General features: G+C 43.2%; 1 protein-coding gene across 2 annotated transcripts; it reads left to right on the top strand.

The window, feature by feature from the left end:
- The first annotated feature begins 9 nt into the window (after positions 1–9).
- On the top strand, positions 10–22,422 carry cabcoco1 (ciliary associated calcium binding coiled-coil 1). Of its 2 annotated transcripts, none has more exons than XM_063221917.1 (8): positions 10–330; positions 585–682; positions 1,280–1,449; positions 1,733–1,841; positions 7,283–7,355; positions 12,381–12,494; positions 15,612–15,767; positions 22,179–22,422. In XM_063221917.1, exons 1-8 carry the CDS (start codon positions 268–270, stop codon positions 22,260–22,262), a joined length of 867 nt encoding a protein of 288 aa, XP_063077987.1. In that variant the 5' UTR covers positions 10–267; the 3' UTR covers positions 22,263–22,422. The 2 variants fall into 2 exon arrangements, with proteins under 2 accessions (XP_063077987.1, XP_063077986.1); XM_063221916.1 differs by having other exon boundaries at positions 1,700–1,841.
- Positions 22,423–22,476: the final 54 nt, after the last annotated feature.

Raw genomic sequence — 22,476 nt, 5'->3', positions numbered from 1 at the left:
TTCTAAGAAACATTCTATCCTAACCATTGACAGTCAATGATCCTAAAAACACACTTCTTCGCAAACGTCTATTTCATGTTTCTACAGGTTCAAGAGGGAATTTCCATGGTCGGCGGTGCTACATCACGCATTTGCATCACAACTTGGCTACAGTCTCAAGATTGACAGCACGTCGTCTTTGACATTATTTAGGCTACAGTAGGCTACACACACTTCTCGCTCTTCCTTCACTCTCTCCATGTGCGTTACCAAGGAAACATCAACAATATGGCTGCCAGGGAGCGAAACAAGTCGGCAGACGGCAAGAAAAAAGAAGTGGAGGAAGAAGTGGTATGAGTGAAACCAACTATTAATGTAATTTAGTCAGCTCCCGCACATAGCTGTTAATCACCTGACTTGTTATAGGCTAAATAATGTTTTACTTGTTATCTTAGAGCCTTCAATTCTTGTTTCACATGCGACTGAACAGGTGCCAAACGTTACAGTGTTCGGCTGGCTCTTACTGCAGCTTACTGACTCGTAATTGATATACTATTTCATAGATGTCCATGTCCTGATTGACCTAACGAATATTCCTCCTGTAGGAATATGAGAGACAGATTACCCCAGTGCTTCAATCGACACTTCTAACACTGGAAAAGATCAGCTTTCTTCGAGAGTTGACTGTTGAAGAAGTACAAGAGTAAGTCAAGCCAACAGCAGGTTACTTCTGCCCTCCTGTTTTAGTGACTTCCTTTGACACAATCCCATGGGGTGGAAATTGTAACTACCGGTAATTACATTTACTCAACTATTATACTTCAGTAGCTTTTATGAGTAGTTTAACATTTTAAGTAGTTTTTGAAATTAATACTTTTACTTAGGCTACTTGAGTAGGCTTACATTGACCCAAGTAGGCCTGAGTAAAAAAAATAAAAAAAATTGACAGAGACAAAATGCCATGCAAAATAATGCCACAATCTGCCGGAAATGAAAGATTATGCAGGATGGCAGTGGCACACAACATTTCTTCTACTATCTTGGATCAATGTATTTGATGATGGCTGGTGCCAAGCAAGAGGTTATGGAGGACGATATTCAAGATAAAGACAGAGAAAGAGGAAAGCTACTTAAAAGTAACTAAGTACTTTTACTCAAATTAAATTTTAAGTGAAGTACTTTTTACTTTTACTTTGTAGATTTTTAGACAGGTTACTTTTACTTTTACTAGGATTTAGGCAAAATAAATATACTTTTACTTGAGTATTTTCTGCACTCTTTCCACCTCATTCATTTCCAGACATTTTGAGGACATCCTGCAGTTAACGAACCAATCGACATGTCTGAAGGAGGGTGCCGTTTTGGACTACTACGTCTCTACTTTCTGGTGGACCAAAGAAATGAAATTTTCAAATGAGCAGACATCCTTTATCATGGCGCTGTTGCAGTCATCCATCGACAATATCAGCGGTAGTGGATTTGCTGTAAAGGCCAGAGATTTAGGCTAGCATTGTGTTATAATAAAACTAATCTTGCATCTTGAAACTGCCGTCGGCCTAATACTACAGTAAAACTGTTTTTTTAATGCACCACAACATACTTGATTCCAAAAGTCCTTCTGATGTTAGTGTTCTGAAGTTTGTGGGGAAACAATAATGTAGATAGCATTTTCCATTTTGCATTGGCATGCTTCATCATGACTCTCATTTTTCACTCGCAGAACAACAGATGTCATTTGTGGATAACTTCACAGAATTTGGGAAAGCCTTGATTGGCCTGCGAAGGACCACCTCTCCAGATGGGTATCCACCTTTGCTTGCCACGGAGCAAGCCAAGGCCATCACAGATTACTTTGCCTGCAGGTAAGGGAGAAAATGGGCAGCATGGGCGTAACTACAGCAAGTTCAGCAGGTGCAGTCGCACCGTGGCCCGTGAGCCCCAGGGGCCCGTCACCAGGTCCAAAATGAAAATAAAATGAGAGCTTTGTTAAATTCTGATTTGGTTGTGAAAAGAATTGGCCATTCTCAACTATAAGTTATCAAAACTGCATTACATTTCCTCAGGGAAAGTCAACCTTGATCACCATTAGATGTGAAATATCCTGAAATGTATTAGATGTTAGAAATCCTACAATCATGTCAACCTCTGAGGGACCGTGATGGATTGGTTTGGGGGAGTGGTGTATCTAGTATTTTATGTCACTGTTTTATGGAAGCAGATTTGATGCTAATCTCAAAAACACACTGCATGTAGTGTTTTATGTTCGTCATCATGTAATCTGTGTGTCCCCTCCATTTACAACAGTGCAGTCTATAAAGGATTTCTGAGAAGGATTTCTCCTCTAAGATTCATTTATAACCATGTCATGCTAATTTAGTTAAAGAACATTGTTGGTGGCATTCAAATGTCTGATTTCATGGTTAGCTGCCAGGGCATGTGAGTCATGAAGCACAGCTGCTTCGCTCCAAGTCATAAGTGATCAAGCAATTATGGCAAATGGTCTACATTTACATTTTATCCACCGTGCATTTAGAGTAATGACTCACATTTATACCTTCCTTTTCCCCTGTATATGTATACCCAGGGTGCGATTTGTAGGGGGGGATGGGGGGGATTGTCCCCTCTTCTGGTTTTGATAGTTCCACTTTTCCTACATGCTTTTAATAGTGGCTGTATGTAACTCCATTGATAATGCTTAAAATCTGACACATACCCACCCACCTACCCCCCCCCCCACACACACACACACACACTTGATCAGACCAGTAAATATTACCTTATTTCTTTTGTAGATATTCATGATAAGATCAAATTTATAAATAGGCAGCATACTGTAGTTGCAATGCCCACTCAGGTCACAGTCCTACATACTGTGCCTTTTAAGGACTTTCCTTTGACCTCTCCTACTGTACCAACCCATCTTATTACAGGACGGTAGTTCATGTTGAAATGGGCTGCTTTGTCGAAATGATCTATCAGAAATGTAGTCATTAACCAGTGCTATCCCCTATCCTCCTCCCTGAGCATGGTACCCTCCCGCCACCCTGCTCCCTTGGGGCACTGTTTCGGGCTGCCCCCTTGCATGTGAGGGACAAGTAATTCTAAGTTAGGTGGAACATGCCGCGCCATGAATGAGAGATTACAGATTGCCATTTAGGGCAGTCATGGGTGAGCGGTTAGGGCGTCAGACTTGCATCCCAGAGGTTGCCGGTTCGACTCCCGACCCGCCAGGTTGGTGGGGGGAGTAATCAACCAGTGCTCTCCCCATCCTCCTCCATGACTGAGGTACCCTGAGCATGGTACCGTACCACCGCACTGCTCCCCATGGGGCGCCACTGAGGGCTGCCCCCTTGCACGGGTGAGGCATAAATTCAATTTCGTTGTGTGCAGTGTGCTGTGGAGTGCTGTGTCACAATGACAATGGGAGTTGGAGTTTCCCAATGGGCTTTCACTTTCTCTCACTTTCACTTACTGCCAGGGGCCTAAAGACAAAAACTCCCTAGTGTTGCTTTAAATTCTCAGACCCCAGACCCTAGTTAGAGGCGACTGATGATGTAGGCCAACATCCAATCAAAAGACTCCTCCCTTCCTTGCAAATAAGGCCGCATGTTGAATGAGTGCAATTGTTCCATGCATGGAAATCACTTAGTCATTTTGTACTGCCAACGCAAATTGACACATGGACTCTGATTTTTACTATTTACGTTGTAACAAATAGGCCCTGTGATATGCTGTGTGTTAATGAGGGTGATTTATATGGTGAATTGTGGCTAAAACTGCAACTGCAGTCGGCTTCAAAATGAAGCAATGTTCCCCCTCTGCAGGCAAGAGGCAAAACTGCAACAATACTGTGCAATCAGTATTTTGGATTTAGAATAAATTTGAGATTTTGTCATATCAGTGTGGGATTTTTCTTTGGTCTCACTGTATAAAAGCAAGTACGCACATTTAGCAAAGGTAAACCCATTTCTCATATTTTTCAGTAATTTAGTCAAAAAATATGCCACGTTGCTATAATATTAGTGTACATTTCGAAGCACTGCAATCAATATTTTGGTTTAATATCATTTTCAGCTTTCAGCAGTATAATAACATCCATAGTATATTTGTAATGGCATGCTGCCATAATGTTGGTGTATATTTTTATGTCTTATCATTTATTGCGTTTCAGCATCGACTGCAGGATGGTTGCTGTGATATATTGTAGAGTGTCACTGCTACTGTCATGTGCAGATTGATCTCAGTGGGACGTATGCACCTCTCTGAGTTGGGACTCATGTCATTTGCGATCCTGTGATGTTTATTTCATTCTCCCGACGACAAAGCATGACATGGAGTTGTCAATAACCAATGCACTTTAAAGATTTAATTTTTGGTTTCAAGTCTTCCAAGGATGTATTCCCTATCTAACACATGCATATTAGTGCACTGTACAATGCGGTGTGTTTGTCCCCGGCTGAGCCAATATTATTCATGTGTCTGTCTTGAGATATCCGCGCTCACTCTCGCTCGCTGGCGCTCAAGGTGCCTGGTGGTAAAGTCAGCGGGAGGGAATACAATCAGTGATTTATCCCCTGCCAGACGGCAGCCCAGCAAATTGGATCTTCTTTTTTTATTGCTGTCATAATTAATGGCATGCATAATGCATGAATCGGCGAATTAAGCAGATCTAGGCTACATTTGTATCACGCTTGCCTTGCCTTAACGGCACAGAGGGAAAAGAAAGTGCTGTCCTTTAGCAAGGCTAGAAAACACCATCCATAATTTGGTACCAATGAGCGAAAAAGAACAGAGTCTCTCTGCTGTCAGTAGCAAGGAGTGAACTATTTATCTATTGCTTATTTATGTATTTATTTCGGAGTTGGCCGTGTTGGCAGCTGCCTGCCGCGATCTTATCCTTTGTTTTGTTTCCTTTTGGGATGTGCTGGAATGCAGAGACTGCTTTGTTCTCACGGTGTAGTTTTTTTGTTTGTTTAATTTTATTTTATCTGGTCTCTTTATCACACCATGCCCTTGTGCTGTCTCGCCCAGTCTTGTCTTGTTACTGGAAAGTTCAGTAACGGTCCATGATGCAATGGCTTGTCATGTATCAATTGCATCCATTCTGTCAGTTTTGATTCCAGTGTGTGTGTGTGTGTGTGTGTGTGTGTGTGTGTGTGTGTGTGTGTGTGTGTGTGTGTGTGTGTGTGTGTGTGTGTGTGTGTGTGTGTGTGTGTGTGTGTGTGTGTGTGTTTGTGTGTGTGTGTGTGTTAATAAAATGAGACTCTCTCTACAAAAGACAAAACATGTTTTTTGTTTTACATTACATTATTATGGATTTTACATTTGGGAACTAATTACCATGCAGGAGAGATTAATACTTTATACCTTTTCAAAGCCAGTGTGTTTGGAATGAATTGGCAATGTCTCGCGCACATTAAATGCATTGCTGTCCTATTAGTGCGGTGATACGTGATTATTTGTATTAATGTATGTTAACTGGATGGCAGAATGAGTCAAACAAGAGAGAGAGAGAGAGAGAATCACAGAGCTGAAGGGATAAACATGGAGCATTGTACCATTATAACTGTTTGCTGCCCTCTGCTGTTACACCCGCAGCATTGACCGGTATTAACACAACCCCATATTTAACCAGATCCGCCACTGGGGGGAATTCTTTCCCAGGCTGAGGGGCCTCTCAGTCTGTGTGCACAAATGAAAACCTCCTGTAGTCCTCCCAATCAAATCAACCCTTCTCCCTCTGATGTGTTAACCACGGGGCTGTCACATCGAACCCAGAGAGAGAGTGTGAGCTAGAGAGAGAGAGAGAGAGAGAGAGAGAGAGAGAGAGAGAGAGAGAGAGAGAGAGAGAGAGAGAGAGAGAGAGGGAGAGAGAGAGAGAGAGAGAGAGGCCTTCAAATGCTAAACAGCTCCGGCAGCACTCCAGGGATGCGCACTCTAAACGATCCAGATGGTCTGCTTTGCATTCATTGGGATGCACAGTGGACTGGACAAACCAAAACAGGCGCTTGTTGTAAGCGCACTGTACCAGAGATGAGTCATTTCGCCTTGTGGTGGCATTCAGAGAGCAAAGGAGTGCATTTGATGGGGGATTTTATTTCTCCACACAAAGGCAGATTCCACTGTCAGATCTTGGCGGGCAGTCTCTACATGAATCCATATATTATTATAATTATATCTCAGATATAAGGAGTCATTGGGCCAATAAATTGCCCAATTGCCGCTGACTACTGTCCAATGCATGCTGAATATATTCTAGGGGAGGAAATGTGGATGGAATGGTCAAAATACTGAGTTTAAAAGGCTGTTTTTCAGACAAATTCTGTTTAGCTTCTTTTTGCCTGAAGATCAGCAGTGTGCAAAAGTTGTGCAGTGTACAAAACCCTTTTCCTCACATTGCAACAATGTTTAATGTGCAAGGACCCCGTGTACATGATGTTTTTAATTCTGAATTAATATTTCAGAATTAAACAGTTCCATCCAGTTTACATTGTCCTTTCATTTTATTCCAAATTGTGAAGTTTTTACATGATGTTTTGAAAGTGGAATTAAGTTTTATCGGGAATTAAATTGAGTTGATTCTGAATTAAATGTAAGCGAGGCCAATGTGATAGAATGTACAGTAGGCAACAACGTTTTTATATTTAAAGGTGCACTGTGTAAGATTTTTTGTTGTTTATTTCCAGAATTCATGCTACCCATTCACTAATGTTACCTTTTTCATGAATACTTAGCACCACCATCAAATTCTAAGTATTCATTATGACAATAGCACTTTTCATACACGAAAAGGGGGATCTTCTCCAGAAATAGACATTTTTAGCTGCAAAAATGACTGTACTTGGGCCATTCTAGAGAATATTAGTTTATTACTTAGTAATCTTTCATGAAAAGATCAAATTTGGCAATAGGCAACCCAGTTTCAGTGAGCAGCATAGTTGCAGTACTTGTTTTGACCATTTCCTGCACAGTGCACCTTTAATTCGGTGGGCAGTGTAGGCACTTTGGTTGGTGGAACTGATATCCTTCTCCCCCAAACAATAATTACTGACCACTCAGCAGCTTCCACCACTATCCAAAGGGGTTGTGTATTTATTGCCTCTTTAGCCTGGCAATTAACTAGAGCTACACAGTGCATTTCACAGTGTTAATTCAACAAGGTAGAGAGTTGAATTTAGCACTCACAGTGTTGGGCCTACTGTACACGCCAAGTGTTGAATTGACACTGTGAACTTTGCTGTGTGTGATCCTTCTGCTTGCATTAACGCTGGGAAATTTGCTGTGTGTGATCCCTCCTTTGCAGCCTGTTCCAGCATTACAGCATGTACGAGTTCCTGTTCAGCCAATCACGAGACAAGAAGCTCCTGGGACTGGAGGTAAGTGAGGATCTTAAATATTGAATGACATGTGCTTTGAGGACACGTTGAGAGAGAGAGAGAGAGAGAAAGAGAGAGAGAGAGAGAGAGAGAGAGAGAGAGAGAGAGAGAGAGAGAGAGAGAGAGAGAGAGAGAGAGAATGAGAGTGAGTGAGTTCACGGGAAGTGACAGATACAATGCCTCTCAGAGATCAAAGTAGAGTTTTAAAAAACGTTTGGATTTAGAGTAGTTAGACTGTTGTAAAATTTCTGTGCATATTGTTTTCTCGACTTGTCCGAATCATGTGAGGTGAAGCACTGCAGGATATTTTCTTTGCAGATATGTAAAAAAGGGTATTTGCATTTTATGACTGACTTTTCTCATAGTCTGTCTCTCTTTCTCCCAGTCTCTCTCTCTCTCTCTCTCTCTCTCTCTCTCTCTCTCTCTCTCTCTCTCTCTCTCTCGTTCACTCACTCGCTCTGTGAATATGTTTTTGTATTGTTCGAGTTCTCTATTTTGGAAATAATGGTATAATGGTCTCTATGCCAAGTCACATTGACAAACATTGACACATTTCTCGTTTGTTATTGTTGGGGTATTAAATAACACAAGGAAATGTTCCCTTTCGGTGGGAGAGAGGAAGCACAATATAGTTTGCAACGCGGAGGCCATTGACCTTTCACTCAGGGTAGGGCCTATCTTTCCTGCGTTTGTTCTGATCTGTCATCAGCCGCTCAAACAAAAACTTTGTCTGGTTTTGCATTTGGTCTTCAGCTCCAGGGGCCTATACTATAAAGCTGGTTGAGTTAAAGGGACAGTTTGGTCAATTTCAACATGCAGTTGTAATGCTCACACTACCCTGGACTTGTCAGTGCCTGAGATTTTTTTTTCTTCTTCTTCAGCCGTTTCCGAGATCCTGGTCATTGTAATGGGGGCAGCTCTTTGTTTACATTTCAAAAAAACATTTTTATTTATTCCCAAAAACATCCAAAAGGTTATAAAACATCAGCAGACAACTAGCAAACAGCAGTACCTTTTGGGAAAATATTTGTAGTTGGCCTGTGTTTCATTTTATAAAAATGTAAACAAACACTGCCCCCATTAGAATTGCTCATATCTCGGAAAGGGCTGAGCCGAAAAATGTGGCATCACCAGGTACTGACAAGTCAAGGGTAGCGTGAGCAATACAACGGCATGTTGAAATTGACCAAACTGTGCCTTTAAGAGCTAAATCACCTAATAGGAGAGCCTGGAAAATGAGGAGTATAGGCTCTTCTATTAGATGATTTACCTCTTAACTTAACCTGGTTTACTCCTGAACCAGCTTTGTAGTTTAGGCTCTGACTGACTACACAGCAAAACATGTAGTGTGAATGTATCACTTTGAGAGTTGAATTTAACACTTGTGATGCTGGTCCTCCTCTCGTAAGTGTTGAATTAGCACTGGGAAATGTAATGCCTCTGGACCAGGCTGCACCAAACACCCCTCCTGCTCAGTCACTCCTCCACTCCTGCACTCCCCTTCATGGCCTTGGCCCGCCCCCGAGCCCTCACTTATGTGATCTGTACCAGCTTGTAGTACATTTGAAGTGTTTTCTTTAAAAGTCCCTTTGATCATGGCTGAACCCAACTGACTGCATTCCTCATATTCCACTGCTTGAATAAATGTATGTAGGCAGGCTGACTGAATCAGGACTGCAGGCAGTATCTGATACATACTGTAGCCACTCGTGGTCTTGGCAGCAGTTACCATTTATTTGGACCAACTTTCACTAACATAATATTCTATATACTCATAAATGATTCCTTTTGGAGTGCCTGCAAGAAATAACAGGCTTACTACCTAAAGGCCGTGTGCTGGAGCTGTACTGGATGTGTTAAAAGTGCACTTTGCAGGCCAGAGTAGGTATTAAAGCTACGCTGCTCATTGAAACGGTGCTGTCTACTGCCAAATTTGATCTTTTCATGAATATTTACTAAATAATGAACTAATATTACCAGTATGACCAAAGTAGAGTAAGTTTTGCAGCCAAAAATGTCTATGTCTGGAAATTCAAAATGGCACAATGGACAATGGAGAATCTCCCCCTTTTGATGTATGAAAAGTGCAATTTTCCCAGTCATAATGAATATTTGAAATGTAATGGTGTTGGTAAGTATTCATGAAAAAGGTACCATTTGTGAATGGGCAGCAAAATCAAAGCTTTAACTCCTGTAACAATTAGCTTCCTGTGAATCAGTCGAACTAGCTCCACCAGTCACAGCAGCGAAGCATATTGTGGTAATGTGACCTTGAGGAAATGTGACCTCAGGCATCCAATGTAGTTACCTGGCTGTTGTTAGGCCTTGCTCTACAAACATTCATATGGAACTACGCCATATGCATAGGTCTGTGATGGCGTGGTTTTAGCAACAACAACAAAATCCTTGCATCATGTGATTGGGGAAACCACTTGTTTGACATATTTAGTGAGGTGCTACTTAAACTACTCACAGATTCGAAAATACAATTGGAAATTACAGACTCAATGTCAACGAGTGAGTCCAATGCAAGTAGCCATTGGTGTCTGTAACAAGTATTGTGTTTCACTCCCCCCTTCTCCACTTCTTTTAAACTTTGTCTACGTTACATCTCTGAAAATCCTGTGATCCTGATTGGTTCGGCTGCAGGTGTAGCCCCAGACAGGTTTCATATAACCATTATTTATATATTTCACCCATGTGGCTTGTGTGTCGTGGCTTAGTGTGGGCTGCTGTGGCTCAGTGGTTAAGGAGATAGGCTTTAGACCAGAGGGTTACAGGTTCAAATCCCACCCTGGCACACCCGTCTCTACCCTATCGCATTCCATGGCTGAGGTGCCCTTGAGCAAGGCACCAGTCCCCACACTGCTTCAGGGACTGTTACCAATACCCTGTACTTAAAATAATTGTGTAATGTAATGTAATTAGGGCTGTAATGATAGTGTATTGAACCGAGAAATCGGGATACACAGAGCCACAATACAGTATCGTGATAAGCTCTTTCAAAGTTCTGTTACCCTTTGGGTTTTTACATTTAAAAAACTGTGGGGTGTATCGAACCGTAGGTCAAAAATCGTGATACAAACCGAATAATGAGTTGAGCTTGTCGTTACAGCCCTAAATGTGATGTACATGTATATGTTTCCATACAAGGCACAAGCATGTCAAATGTATTCCATCATTGTGCTTTTATATACCCTGCACATCTAGTATAATGCCGAGGGCAGCTTTGAGGATTGACAGTACTGAGATGCTGGTTCTGGCCCTCGTTTTGTATGCTACCCCCGTCCTGGCAGCAGCCCACTCTGTGGGAAAACAGCTGTCCTTGTGCCGCTGCGGTAGACACATCTCTCGCTTAGAGTTGAGCTGAATGACATAAATAAGCACTGCTGCCTTTTCAGTATTGTCTGGAGTGCGGCTGAGGGCGAGGGTGGGGTAGGGGGGTGGGGGGTGGGGGGAGCATGACTGAATACCAAACCGCCAATAAAACACAAGAAGCAGCATAAGACAGATCATCGGGAGGATCAGCTCAAGCTTCACAGCCTCATCCATTATTTACACATCATAATTATGTTGCTCTGATACTCTAGTCAAATGGAGAGGAGAGGAGAGGAGAGGAGAGGAGAGGAGAGGAGAGGAGAGGAGAGGGAGGACAGGAGGGAAAAAATAATATCGAGGCTGCATTAATATTTGAGACTGTATTGCTCACAAGCGAGCTTACCGGGTTTTTTTTGGTCTGTGTGCAAGATAAAGCCCGGAATCACATCATTTGTAAAACTGATTACACCCAAAATGCTGTCGGAAAGACAAGCGGCAGATTTGTTCCCCGACTGAAAAAGAGGGAGGGAATGTGTGTGTGTGTGTGTGTGTGTGTGTGTGTGTCTGTGTGTGGGGGGGACTAGAGGCGGGTTATAAGCAGCTCGATAATGATATTTGCCTTTTGAGTATCCTGCCGTGTAGCGCGGATCACAAAACCAAATCTGGGTCAGGCTTGGCTGCTGCTACTGCAGATATAATGGATTCGGAATGTCTTTAAAAAAATGTCAGACAATTTTTCTGTTTGTTTTTGATGAGCAGTTCAAAGCCGGCCATGTCTGCATTTTTAATGCCTCCGGCTCGGTGGAATATTTTTAGGAAACATTTTAGGACGAGAAGAGGGAAAATGTGTTGTCAATTATATGAGGACATGAAAAAAGGACAGGGCAGGACAGGGTGGGGTGGTGGAAAGAGATGTGAGGGAAAAAGCAAGACAATGGATTACAGCCTTGTAGTTTGTGTTGTGTCCTTTTTTTACATGTGGCTGGATATTGCAAACATATGATACTGTTAACACAGAAATGAATTCACTCAAGAGAATCCTGATCCATGTTCTAAAAGACTTCAGGCCAAGGAGACAAGGCCTAAGAAAGACAATTGTTCTCCGTCCCCTTCATAAGTTTGACATGCTAATTTTCCTTCCATAAACACTGGATTCTCTTGTTATTATGTGCTGGTTTTTTTTTTAAACCAGGGTCCAGGGGGGCTTAGCAGTTGGGGTTTTTCACTGCCAGAAATCCCTCTTGTAAGACTTTCCAGATGAAATGAAATGAGGAAATTTAAGTCAGTCGCCCATGCAGGGCCTCTCTCTCTCTCTCTCACTCTCTCTCTCTCTCTCTCTCTCTCTCTCTCTCTCTCTCTCTCTCTCTCTCTCTCTCTCTCTCTCTCTCTCCACCCTTTGGATTTACAGTGCGGGGGTCATGTTTGCTGGTCTTGAGGCAACTGTTTAAACTACCCATTAGTCTAGAATGTGTTATCATTAGCACAGGGGAGATTATATGCAGAGGAAGAGTATGTTCTGTGTGTGTGTGTGTGTGTGTGTGTGTGTGTGTGTGTGTGTGTGTGTGTGTGTGTGTGTGTGTGTGTGTGTGTGTGTGTGTGTGTGTGTGTGTGTGTGTGTGTGTGTGTGTGTGTGTGTGTTACTCTGTGTGGTCACAACTTGAATGAGGTTTTGGAGGTGATGGATCAAATGGCTCCTGTCTCCAACAGAGGAGTGTGGAAGTGATTGACGCGGCGGAGTTCTTTGCCCCTCTGGATGAAGGCATGCCCATGGACGTCCACCAACGCTACTTGGCACCCCGCCAAATGGAGTCGCCCCAAAAGGTAAGAGAGCGGGCGCTCAGGCACACAGGCGTTGGCACTGTCTAGTCCATTGCACCAGCGGCAGGGTAAAGAAGCTGGCGTAGCAGGAATTACATAACCCGAGCCTTGGCCCTCACTGTCTCCACTGCAAATTAGCAGTAATGGCTCCACAGCCTTCTCAGATTATGCGATGATTACGATAGCTAGATTGGGTTCAGGGTAAAGGTGAGGTATTGGTTGGTGGTGGTGCTGGTGGTGATGGTGATGATGGTTGTGGTGTTGTGTCTTAGTAAAATGAATGAAGCAAAATTTCTCTTTTTTTTTCCTCATATGGACTTTACCTCAGTACTAGATGGTGCAGGAAGAAAGGCATTGCGTTAATGAAGACTGCGCACTTAAGCTAAATGTCTTGCTTTCTCTTCAAAGCAAGCACAATTAGAACAAAACAAACAAATGCATTGCCATCAATTGCCTTTTAGAACAGGATACGTCTGTAAGGAAATTTGTTCAAAGCAAGGGCTATACCAGAAGCCCTTTTCCTCCTTTCATACAAACAGCTTTTATTGTGTTTTTTTTTTTTTTTGAGGAAATAAACGAAGAATCTAATGTGTGCGCTCAAAGCAAACGGAAAGAGACACTTTTAGGAGTTTGAGAGAGTATTACGGCGCATGCCCCTCTCCTCTCTTTCCCGCTGAGATGAAGCTTCTCGGCTTGACCTGAAAAGACACGTGAGGCAGCGCTACACGGCACCTCAGGAGACCAGAAGAGAAAAGAAAGCACAGAAAAAAACAGAAAAGATGAAGGAGGGAGAGAAGAGGGGAAAAAATGGAAATGTTTTGAGGCCAGAATGCAGTTCAACCATGCAGCCACAGGCAGGCAGCAAGCCTCCTTCTCCAAAAGAGCACCAAAGAACCAGAGGTGCACCTCCTGCAGGGCCCTCTGCCACTCCACCCCCCATTACATTACAGTACATCCCCTTTTAAACACAGCCAAGGATGACTCACCAGCTCATGGTGCATTACATTACAGCACACATCTGGCCAAATACCCATCCATTGCGATGTCACCTGAAAATAATTTATACTATGGCTGAGATGTGTTGAAGAAGGAAGTAGAATGTAATGTATTTCCCACATGCATGCTTATTTGCATGCACAGTATTACTTAGTCTATCTATACTATACCTTATCTATACCTTTGTATTATATATCACCCCTTTATCTGATATTTTAATACATGTCCAGCCTTTCTACTAGCCACACTTTTGTTGCCAGTGTTCTTTCTTTACCATGATATGTCGAGCTCTGAAGACGAAGTGCTAAAGAAGATTAATGAACTTATGAAGATAAATACAGACTCTGAGTATGGGCTTTCTTGAACTTAATATAACCAGCTGATATAGAGGGGGGCTTATTTGTCAGTTGCTGTGTAGCATATAAGTCAATTTATTTTATTTACGCATTTTAGCATCTGGGAGAGGGCTTCCATTACAACAGAAATATTATCTATTCTCTACTGAAAATAATGAACCAGTGTCAAATTCAATTTTATATTATTATTAGATAATCGATTATCATGAAAGCATGCAGTATATTTTGAAAATAAGTATTGTGATACATTGCCATGAATCGGTGTAGTATATCGTTCGTGATGCATTGTTTGTTGCACACCCCTACTTGCAGTAATCCTTAGTGTGTTATAGTATGTATTTGGACTATCTGTTGTGATGTCACCTACAATGTACCCTAATTGTATGTGTAAACTGGAAACAACCGAAGCTACTGAGTAGCTGAAGTTGTTGAAGACGTTTCACCATGAATTCGCTGTATTCGGCTCTAGCTTGTCAGCCTGGGACATTCGAAGCTATTAACATTCCAATTGGTTTTCACCAAACTGCGTCATAGGTCATTACTATAATAGTAGACTTTTAATCGCTGAGATTTGTTCTGGTCGCCCAGGTTGCTGCGCTCCCAGCGAATTTGCTTTGGTTGCTCAATTCGCCGACCCTCCTTATAGAGAACTACAGTAATGACTTCAGTCGCTCTGGTCGCATTGTTCGCTTTTGGTGCACAAGTGCAGTCAGGCATCCATGCCGTCACACCCCCTGATGGCATGCTCTCCTGCCAGCCTGCCAGCTCACCTCACCTCAGCTGTGATGTATGACACGACGCTCATAAAGTGACAAACAATGAATGCATCAGCCGGACACGGCCCTCTGGCCCCGGCTTTGACAGCTTGTTAAACGATTTACGACCTCTGCACAGTGCAATTTTGTGGCGCTAAGTCCACACTTGGAGTGCAGAACCAACACCATGAGTGTTGAATTGGACTCCTCAAGTGTTGATTTAACACCATACATTTTACAGTGGGACAGTCGATTGCTGCTGCTCTGTGGTGCCACTCGCCGGGCTGGGGCGTTAGGTTACCCAGCCAGACAGACAAGGGGTTGTTGTGGTGCAAGTGTGCGCTCTGTATTGAAATGCAGTTCAGGGGTTCCCAAGATAGGGGTGGAGACTGGAGACTACAGGTGAGTCCAGCGGAGAAAGGACTGATGCATAAAACCTCGGATATACTCTATTTATTCATAGTGCGTGTATAACCATTCCAGGAGTTGAATAGTAACAGTATTCACTTGTAAGCTTCATAAAAGGTTGTCACTTTTCCAGAGATGTTTATTTGTTAGGGCTGCACGATTATGGAAAAAATGATAATCACGATTATTTAGGTCAAAATCGGAATCACGATTTATTGGTTTTTTTTGGGGGGTTTTTGCAGAATGGTATAATTATGACAAAATGAAACGTAACCAAGAATGAATTATATACAGGATGAACAAAATAAAACTGAATTGTAATAATGTAAAACGCAACAGCATGAAACTTAGGTGGACAGTTGTCTGGCCAGAAAAAAACAGACTGTCAGTATGTTCTGCCTTCAAAGACGGTCGAAGGCAGGCCACTATTGCCACGATTAAATCCTAATTGAAATCACGATTTCGATATCACGATTAAATCGCAATTTTCGATTATTTTCCATTAACTGTGCAGCCCTACTGACAGTGTTACCTGCTGTTCACCCCCGGGGCAGCCGTCCAGGAGTCCTGATGTGAGATGTGAGATTTGCCTTTGAATTGAACAGGCAAGGCCAGAGGAGGAGGAGGCGGGTGGAGTGGAGGAGACTGGGGGACACGGGGACAATGAGGAGAAGGACAAGGAGGAGCAGGAGGAGTACACCATGCAGGAGGTGCAGGAGGCACTGGGGGAGTTGGCCAAGGAAATGATGGGGACTTTGCAGGTACGCCACACTACATTTCACTACAGTGTTACATTACATTACATTACACTTAGTGGATGCTTTTATTCAGAGTGACTCAGGGCATTGTGTGGTTCCTGCTGACAGCTTTGGCCTGGTCCAGGACAAATTCATCTGAAAGGGCCCCTATGTAATGGGCTCACTCTCTCCCTGGGCCCCGGGACAACTGTCCCCTTTGCCCCCCCCTGTCGGCACAAGGTACAAGGTACTTCTTGCAGTCCCTGCCCAAAAAGATGATGGGGAATTCCCAATTGCAACTTGCCAGGAAACTGTCATGCGTCTTTTTTTCTTTAGTCCTTTCTGAGATCATTGGCAGCTAATGGGGGCACATGTGGAGCAGCTGTAACCAATGTAATGTAATATAATGTAATGTGTTTGTTCATGTATTGTTTGAAATAATGCGAACAACAAAAACGTACTTTGTGTGAGGTGTCGCGCTTGTGCATGAAATGTGCCCGTGTGTCCTGCAGCAAGCATATCTCCGAGCCATATAATAGGGTAGAGTAAGGCGTGTTGAAATTGGCTGGAATTCACCTTTCAGAGGAAGTTGCACTCAGCTCCAGATAACCAAACAAAGCCTTTGGGTGTGTTATGTGAACACTGCACTTTATGGTCTGTCCGCTCTTGCTATCTCTGTCGTCTGTGTATTTAATGTCTTGCTGCACAAACAATTGCCCTTCTGGGACAATGAAGTTGAAAGTCGAAGTCGGAACTAGGTTAATACATTTAGTAGACAAAAGCTGCCCTTGAATACTGTAAATCTTATTTGTCATGCTACCTGATAAAACCCAAAAAGATTTGTGGTATATTCATAATATTTAGTGTAGCTTATCTTTCGTAGCCTCTTTGCGCAGATGAGCCCGCCAGCCGACCCGTTCAGTCACTGCTGAAAAGACTCAACTACATCATAACAACATTGATATGGCATTACAGTGAGCCTTAACCCCTTAGCGCAGTGCCTGTGTTATAACAATACTAACAACAAAATTGTAATGACCATGTCTTCATTTGCTACTTATGGCTCTTGGTAATGTCATAGCACTGTTGTTATGATGTAGTTGAGTATTTTCAGCAAAAGGTAAGCTTAAATAGGCCCTACGGCGACCCCATCTGCATAATAGGCTACGTAACAGATTAAGGTTTGGTTATTACAATTGTGGTGACAGTAAAGTTGTAACATAGGCTCTGCGCAAAGGGGTTGATTTATAGTGTAGCTTTTCTCTACTGAATCTACTTGTGCACTCATATCTACCCCCTCTCTCTCCTCCTTATTCACCTCACCTCCGCACGTACCCACTCTTCAATGTTTCATACTGAGGCCTTTGACCAGGACCTCAAATCAAGGTTAATGCTCACTAAACCACAAGGTCACTTAGTGCACTGCTTCTTTATGGGATGATTGAGAAGGTCTTGCAGAAACCTTATGGTGAACCCACCTAAATCTAATACTTTTTGAGTCGCTAATAGTTAATGTCGAAGAGGTTTCTACATTAATACTTAAGGAGAGGTGTCCAGCAGTGTTCGCCTGTGTGTTGTGATTTTTTTTTTTTACTTGACGGAACATACAGTCAGTCAAACTTGGTAAGGAGTTTTCTAGAAACAAATCATCCCTTGAGGAACTGCATTCCACGCTGCCCACTGTGATGGGAACGCGTGTTATGGTTTTCACTTTAAAAAGATCCTTTTTTATAGAGTACGAGTACATGATTTGATCTCAAAATGGCAAACTGTAGCCCGTAAATTGTTACAGAAAGTCTGTGGTCTGTAAGAAAAACATCCCCTCTTGAATTCCTCCCATGTTTTCCAAAAACGATCACAGACCAACTTTTTGGCATTTGTGTGAACTTGAGAGAGATACTATTTTTACATGCCATAGGATAAAGTAATACCAAAGAACTACATAGATCATTCATTCTCTGGAAATATCACATCTTAAAAGATTAGAAGAAGTTTAGTTACTCCTACATTTTTAACATCAGGGCCATCAGAATGTAATGGATGGTCACCCGCTGTCTTCCAAAGTAGGAACTCCACCAAAACTGTTTTCAGCCTGGCCAGAACTGTACTGTTTACCATTCTCGCGCCACTTACGTTCTGAACCTAAATCCTTATCTGCACACCACCCGTGTTCACACTGGATTGTGTATTTTACCACACGTGACCATGTGTTACCTGGATGAACCTGTTGACGTCTGCGTTGTTGTCAGGGTTCTCAGAAAAAAAAAATCGATTTACATCGCGAAACAACTTTTCAGATTTTCTTTGTGAACATCAGTTGGTTCAAGATTAGGTGCGGGTATGGGAACAGGCACCGGCACGGTTCTCCGTTAACCTGAACGCACCACAAGGGGCCTCCTTAAAGTGGCTGTTGACACTAACAGCTCATGGAGGCTGTCCAGAGAGCATTATCAAGCCAGCTCAATAAAACAACTGGTGAAACAGGAGAGGCCCTGTCCTTTCCATCAGCCACGCTGGAGGAGGAGATCTGCGGGAAGGCTTTGATTATGCTAACAAATGGCCCCGACAAAAGGCTGCCAGGGTGATGCCATGAAAAGATTCATTTGTTACCTGACAGGAGGGAAAACAATACGAATCAGGAGACATTTTTAATTTCATGTGCATCTGTTTGTTATTATGAGATGCAAAGGACAAGCCATGTAGATTTTTTTTGGCAAATTCTGTTCAAAAATGGTTATTTTAGCTAGCTCCTCCACTTTTCTTTGTACCTCTGTTTTTTTAGGGGTTTCTTTGTTAGTGATAATATATACTTTGTGATATTATATTCTTGGATACGATTCACTTAAAACTTGAATATGAATATTTTGTTTCACTCTTCATGAAATTGCACGCTCGGGTTCCTCAAAACAACATTAATATTCACTAAGCATCTCATGAAACACCAAGACATAACTCAGAGATGGTGCTTGACACACACATCACCGACAGATTCACACACTGACATTAAAATCTCCTCTCAGAACAGAATGTTCCAACAATGATTTTTAGTCTATTGTTGTCAGAAAATGCAATCATTGAAAGATAGCACCCTCTTCTTGGAATGGAATTATCTTAGCTATTCCTCTCACATCTTTGTCATCCAGCCTCTGATTTTATGTGCCAGCCATATTATTACACTACACACTGCTGTGAAGTGCGTCTAGTCTAGTTGGTATTCAACACGTAGCATTAAGGAGAGCACACACCAGGCTGCTTTTTGGCAAGCGGCTTTATGCCTGAATTGAATTATGGTTGTGCGGTACGGTCGGAGACTGGGAGAGGGAGAGAGAGAGAGAGATAGAGAGAGGAGAGAGAAAAAAACAGCAGAGCAGATTGTTGCTTTTGTCCTTGTCACCTCAGTAGCGAGTTTTCACAAGTCGCATATTTTGAATGTTTTCTCACACACACCAACCCCAGCTGGTGTCAAGGACTGCTCCGGAAATGTCATGTTGTCTGTGAACGGAAAACAATTCATAAAACACATACAAAAAAATCAAACAGATTTTTTTTTATTCTCTCTTTCCCTGTGTTTTTTTTTTTTTAGCCGATGGAAATGAATCATGCTAGAGTCGTCCGAGTCCCTGTACTCTCCCTTCCCTTTCTGTCTGATAAAGAGCTTAGCAGTCACAGTGACACGGCCCTGCTTTTATTTCCTGGCCCTCTGTGTAATTTAAGATCTCCCATTTGCACAGGCATTGTGTGTGTGTGTGTGTGTGTGTGTGTGTGTGTGTGTGTGTGTGTGTGTGTGTGTGTGTGTGTGTGTGTGTGTGTGTGTGTGTGTGTGTGTGTGTGTGTGTGTGTGTGTGTGTGTGTGTGTGTGTGTGTGTGTGTGCAGCATCGCGCCTCCCAATGATCTGTGGCAGAACGGCTGCTATTTCCATCAATCCTCCCCGGGCACACCCAGCCTTTAATACGCGGGCAAGGTCAATTACATATTTTACCCGGGCTAAATTTAGTTTGCCCTGTTCCGAAAGCGATTGGCATGGCTGGTATCGCTCAAGCCCGTCTGTAAGTAGGCAAAGAGCTGTATGTGTGTGTGTGTGGGTGTGTGTGGGTGTGTGTGTTTCTCGTTCTCTTTTCATTTTTTTCCCTCCCTTGATTTTATGAAGGCACAATTTTACGCAGTTACGAAGGAACATACCGTGGCTGTGTTAAGCAAATCCGAAGCTTTTTTCCCCCCTCTCGTTATTGTGTAAACGTTTGCTGCAATCTTGCCTTTCATGCTCCTGCTGTGTTATGACAGGGACGTTTATAAATGTTTGGATCAGCGCGAATCAGCTCTGGCACTTCAATTCCTTCCCGGTCTGCTCAACGATATAAAATAACATCCGTTTTATTTTTCCGAGATAATTGTATTTGTTTAAGTTTTTCCCTTGCCTTCTCTCTCTCTCTCTCTCTCTCTCTCTCTCTCTCTCTCTCTCTCTCTCTCTCTCTCTCTCTCTCTCGCTCTCGCTCTCGCTCTCGCGCTCTCTCTCCCCTTCAAATAGATATTTTAGTTGCAAGTGTTCCCAGGAGTGTCATAACTGGAGTGTATCTCATCAGGCCCTTATATGGTATAAACTCCACTATAAACAGGCCAATAGTTACTGTAGAGGCAGTGTGGGTTTACTTTCTAACCAAATAGACTTCCCACTCCAGATGTGGACTGGTATCCTTTCATTTGAAACCAATATGCAGTTTTTAGAAGAAAGCACAGGCAGTGGGGGGGAACGGAGAGCGAGTGTGTGCAAAAGAGAGCCAGTGAGAGAGAAGAGGGAGAGAGAGAGAGAGAGAGAAAGAGAGAGGAGGGGGAAATGGATCAGGTCCTGAAACGAGAAAAGAGAGATGGGGTCTCATAATTAAATATTTGATCTGGCGTGCTCTCCACATCCCTGAGGTATATTCCCATGTAACGTCATAAAGCTTGAAAGCAGTTCAGCCAAGGGGATGAGACGAGACCTGCCTCTTCTTCCCACAGTCATCTAAAGGCTTCCCAGACTCCATTATAGAAGTCAATAGCTGACCCCGCCATATTGACACACTGTTAGTAGTAGTAGTAGAGTAGTAGAGAAACTTTATTGATCCCCAGGGGGAAATTCAGGTGTCAAGTAGCTACATAAAAACAAACACAGACACAGACACACACAGACACAGACACAGACACACACAGACACAGACACACACACATGCCAAGAGGTTCCAGATCTGGGCCAGCTCTGGCATCTCAGGCAGTCCAATCCCCAATAATGATGTCTTTCTTAGTGTCCTTCTGTATACTGTTAAACAGTTGAATGGCCCAAGGGACAAAGGACCTCCTTAGCCTGTCTGTCCTGCAGGTGAAAGCACGGAGTCTGTGACTGAACAGACTCAGTTGGTTAGTGAAGGTGGCGTTAAGGGGGTGATGATGATTATCCATAATAGAGTCCAGTCTGCTCAGTGTTCTGCTCTCAGCTGTTGAGGTGAGTGACTGCAGCTCCATGCCTACCACTGACCCCGCCTTCCTCACCAGTCTGTCAAGGCGTCCAGCATCTCTCTTCCTAATGCTTCCACCCCAGCAAGTCACAGCGTAGAAGAGCACACTGGCCATGACAGACTGGTAGAACATAAGCAGAAGTTGGCTGCAGACATTGAAGGACCTCAACCTTCTGAGGAAATAGAGCCTGCTTTGGCCTTTCCTGTAAAGTGCATCAGAATTTGTGGACCAGTCCAGCTTATTGTCAAGGTGCACTCCTAAGTACAGACAGTCTCCACATTCTCTCCCCCAATAGAAACAGGCACCAAGGGCGGGGTGGAGCGCCTGAAATCGATCACCATTTCCTTGGTTTTGGTGGTGTTCAGGTGCAGCTGATTGTTTTGGCACCATCCTACAAAGTCATCTACCAATCCCCTGTACTCCTCTTCCTGACCGTCTCTTATACACCCCACAATTGCAGTGTCGTCTGAGAACTTCTGCATGTGGCATGTCCCAGAATTATAGCTGAAGTCTGTCGTATACAGGGTGAAGAGCACGGGGGAGAGAACCGTTCCTTGTGGCGCTCCTGTGCTGCTAATCACTGTCTCTGATGTTATGTCACCCATCCTTACAAACTGGGGCCGCTCTGTGAGGTAATCAGTGATCCAGGTTACCAGGCTAGGCTGCACTCCAATCCGCACCAATTTCTCTCTCAGCAGCAGTGGTTGTATGGTGTTGAATGCGCTGGAGAAGTCAAAAAACATGATTCTCACAGCACAGCCACCCTCACTGTTATGCACTATGAAACTACTCAGTGCTCTTTTGGGATGACTGAAGCAGGTTTTTTTTCTATTTTTTGTCCTCATCCTCCATTGTCTCTCGCTCTCTCTCTCTCTCTCTCTCTCTCTCTCTCTCTCTCTCTCTCTCTCTCTCTCTCTCTCTCTCTCTCTCTGTCCTCCTGACAGGCTGAGTTCACAGAGAAACTTCGCCTCCAAGAGGAGACCTACTCGGCCAGGATAGACCGTCTGAAGAGCAGCTCATCGAAATGACCTTTTATTTGATTTTTCTCCCCTGCTGTGGGTCATGGCATGCACCCTGCACTCCTGTCTGAAGGTGGAAGCATTCCTCGGAAGGTGCCTCTGCCCCACTGGCGAAATCCAGAAACTCAAACTTTCTATAAATCCATAAATCTGTACCAGATTTTATAATCACCCCTCTGTGTTTATTTTCTTCCCCTACCCCTTCTATGATCTTTGACGAGCT

Source organism: Engraulis encrasicolus, chromosome 17 (genome assembly GCF_034702125.1).
Source record: "Engraulis encrasicolus isolate BLACKSEA-1 chromosome 17, IST_EnEncr_1.0, whole genome shotgun sequence".
Lineage (NCBI taxonomy): Eukaryota > Metazoa > Chordata > Actinopteri > Clupeiformes > Engraulidae > Engraulis > Engraulis encrasicolus.
Note: the sequence above shows the minus strand (reverse complement) of the source record. Positions and strands in the feature narration are given on the sequence as shown.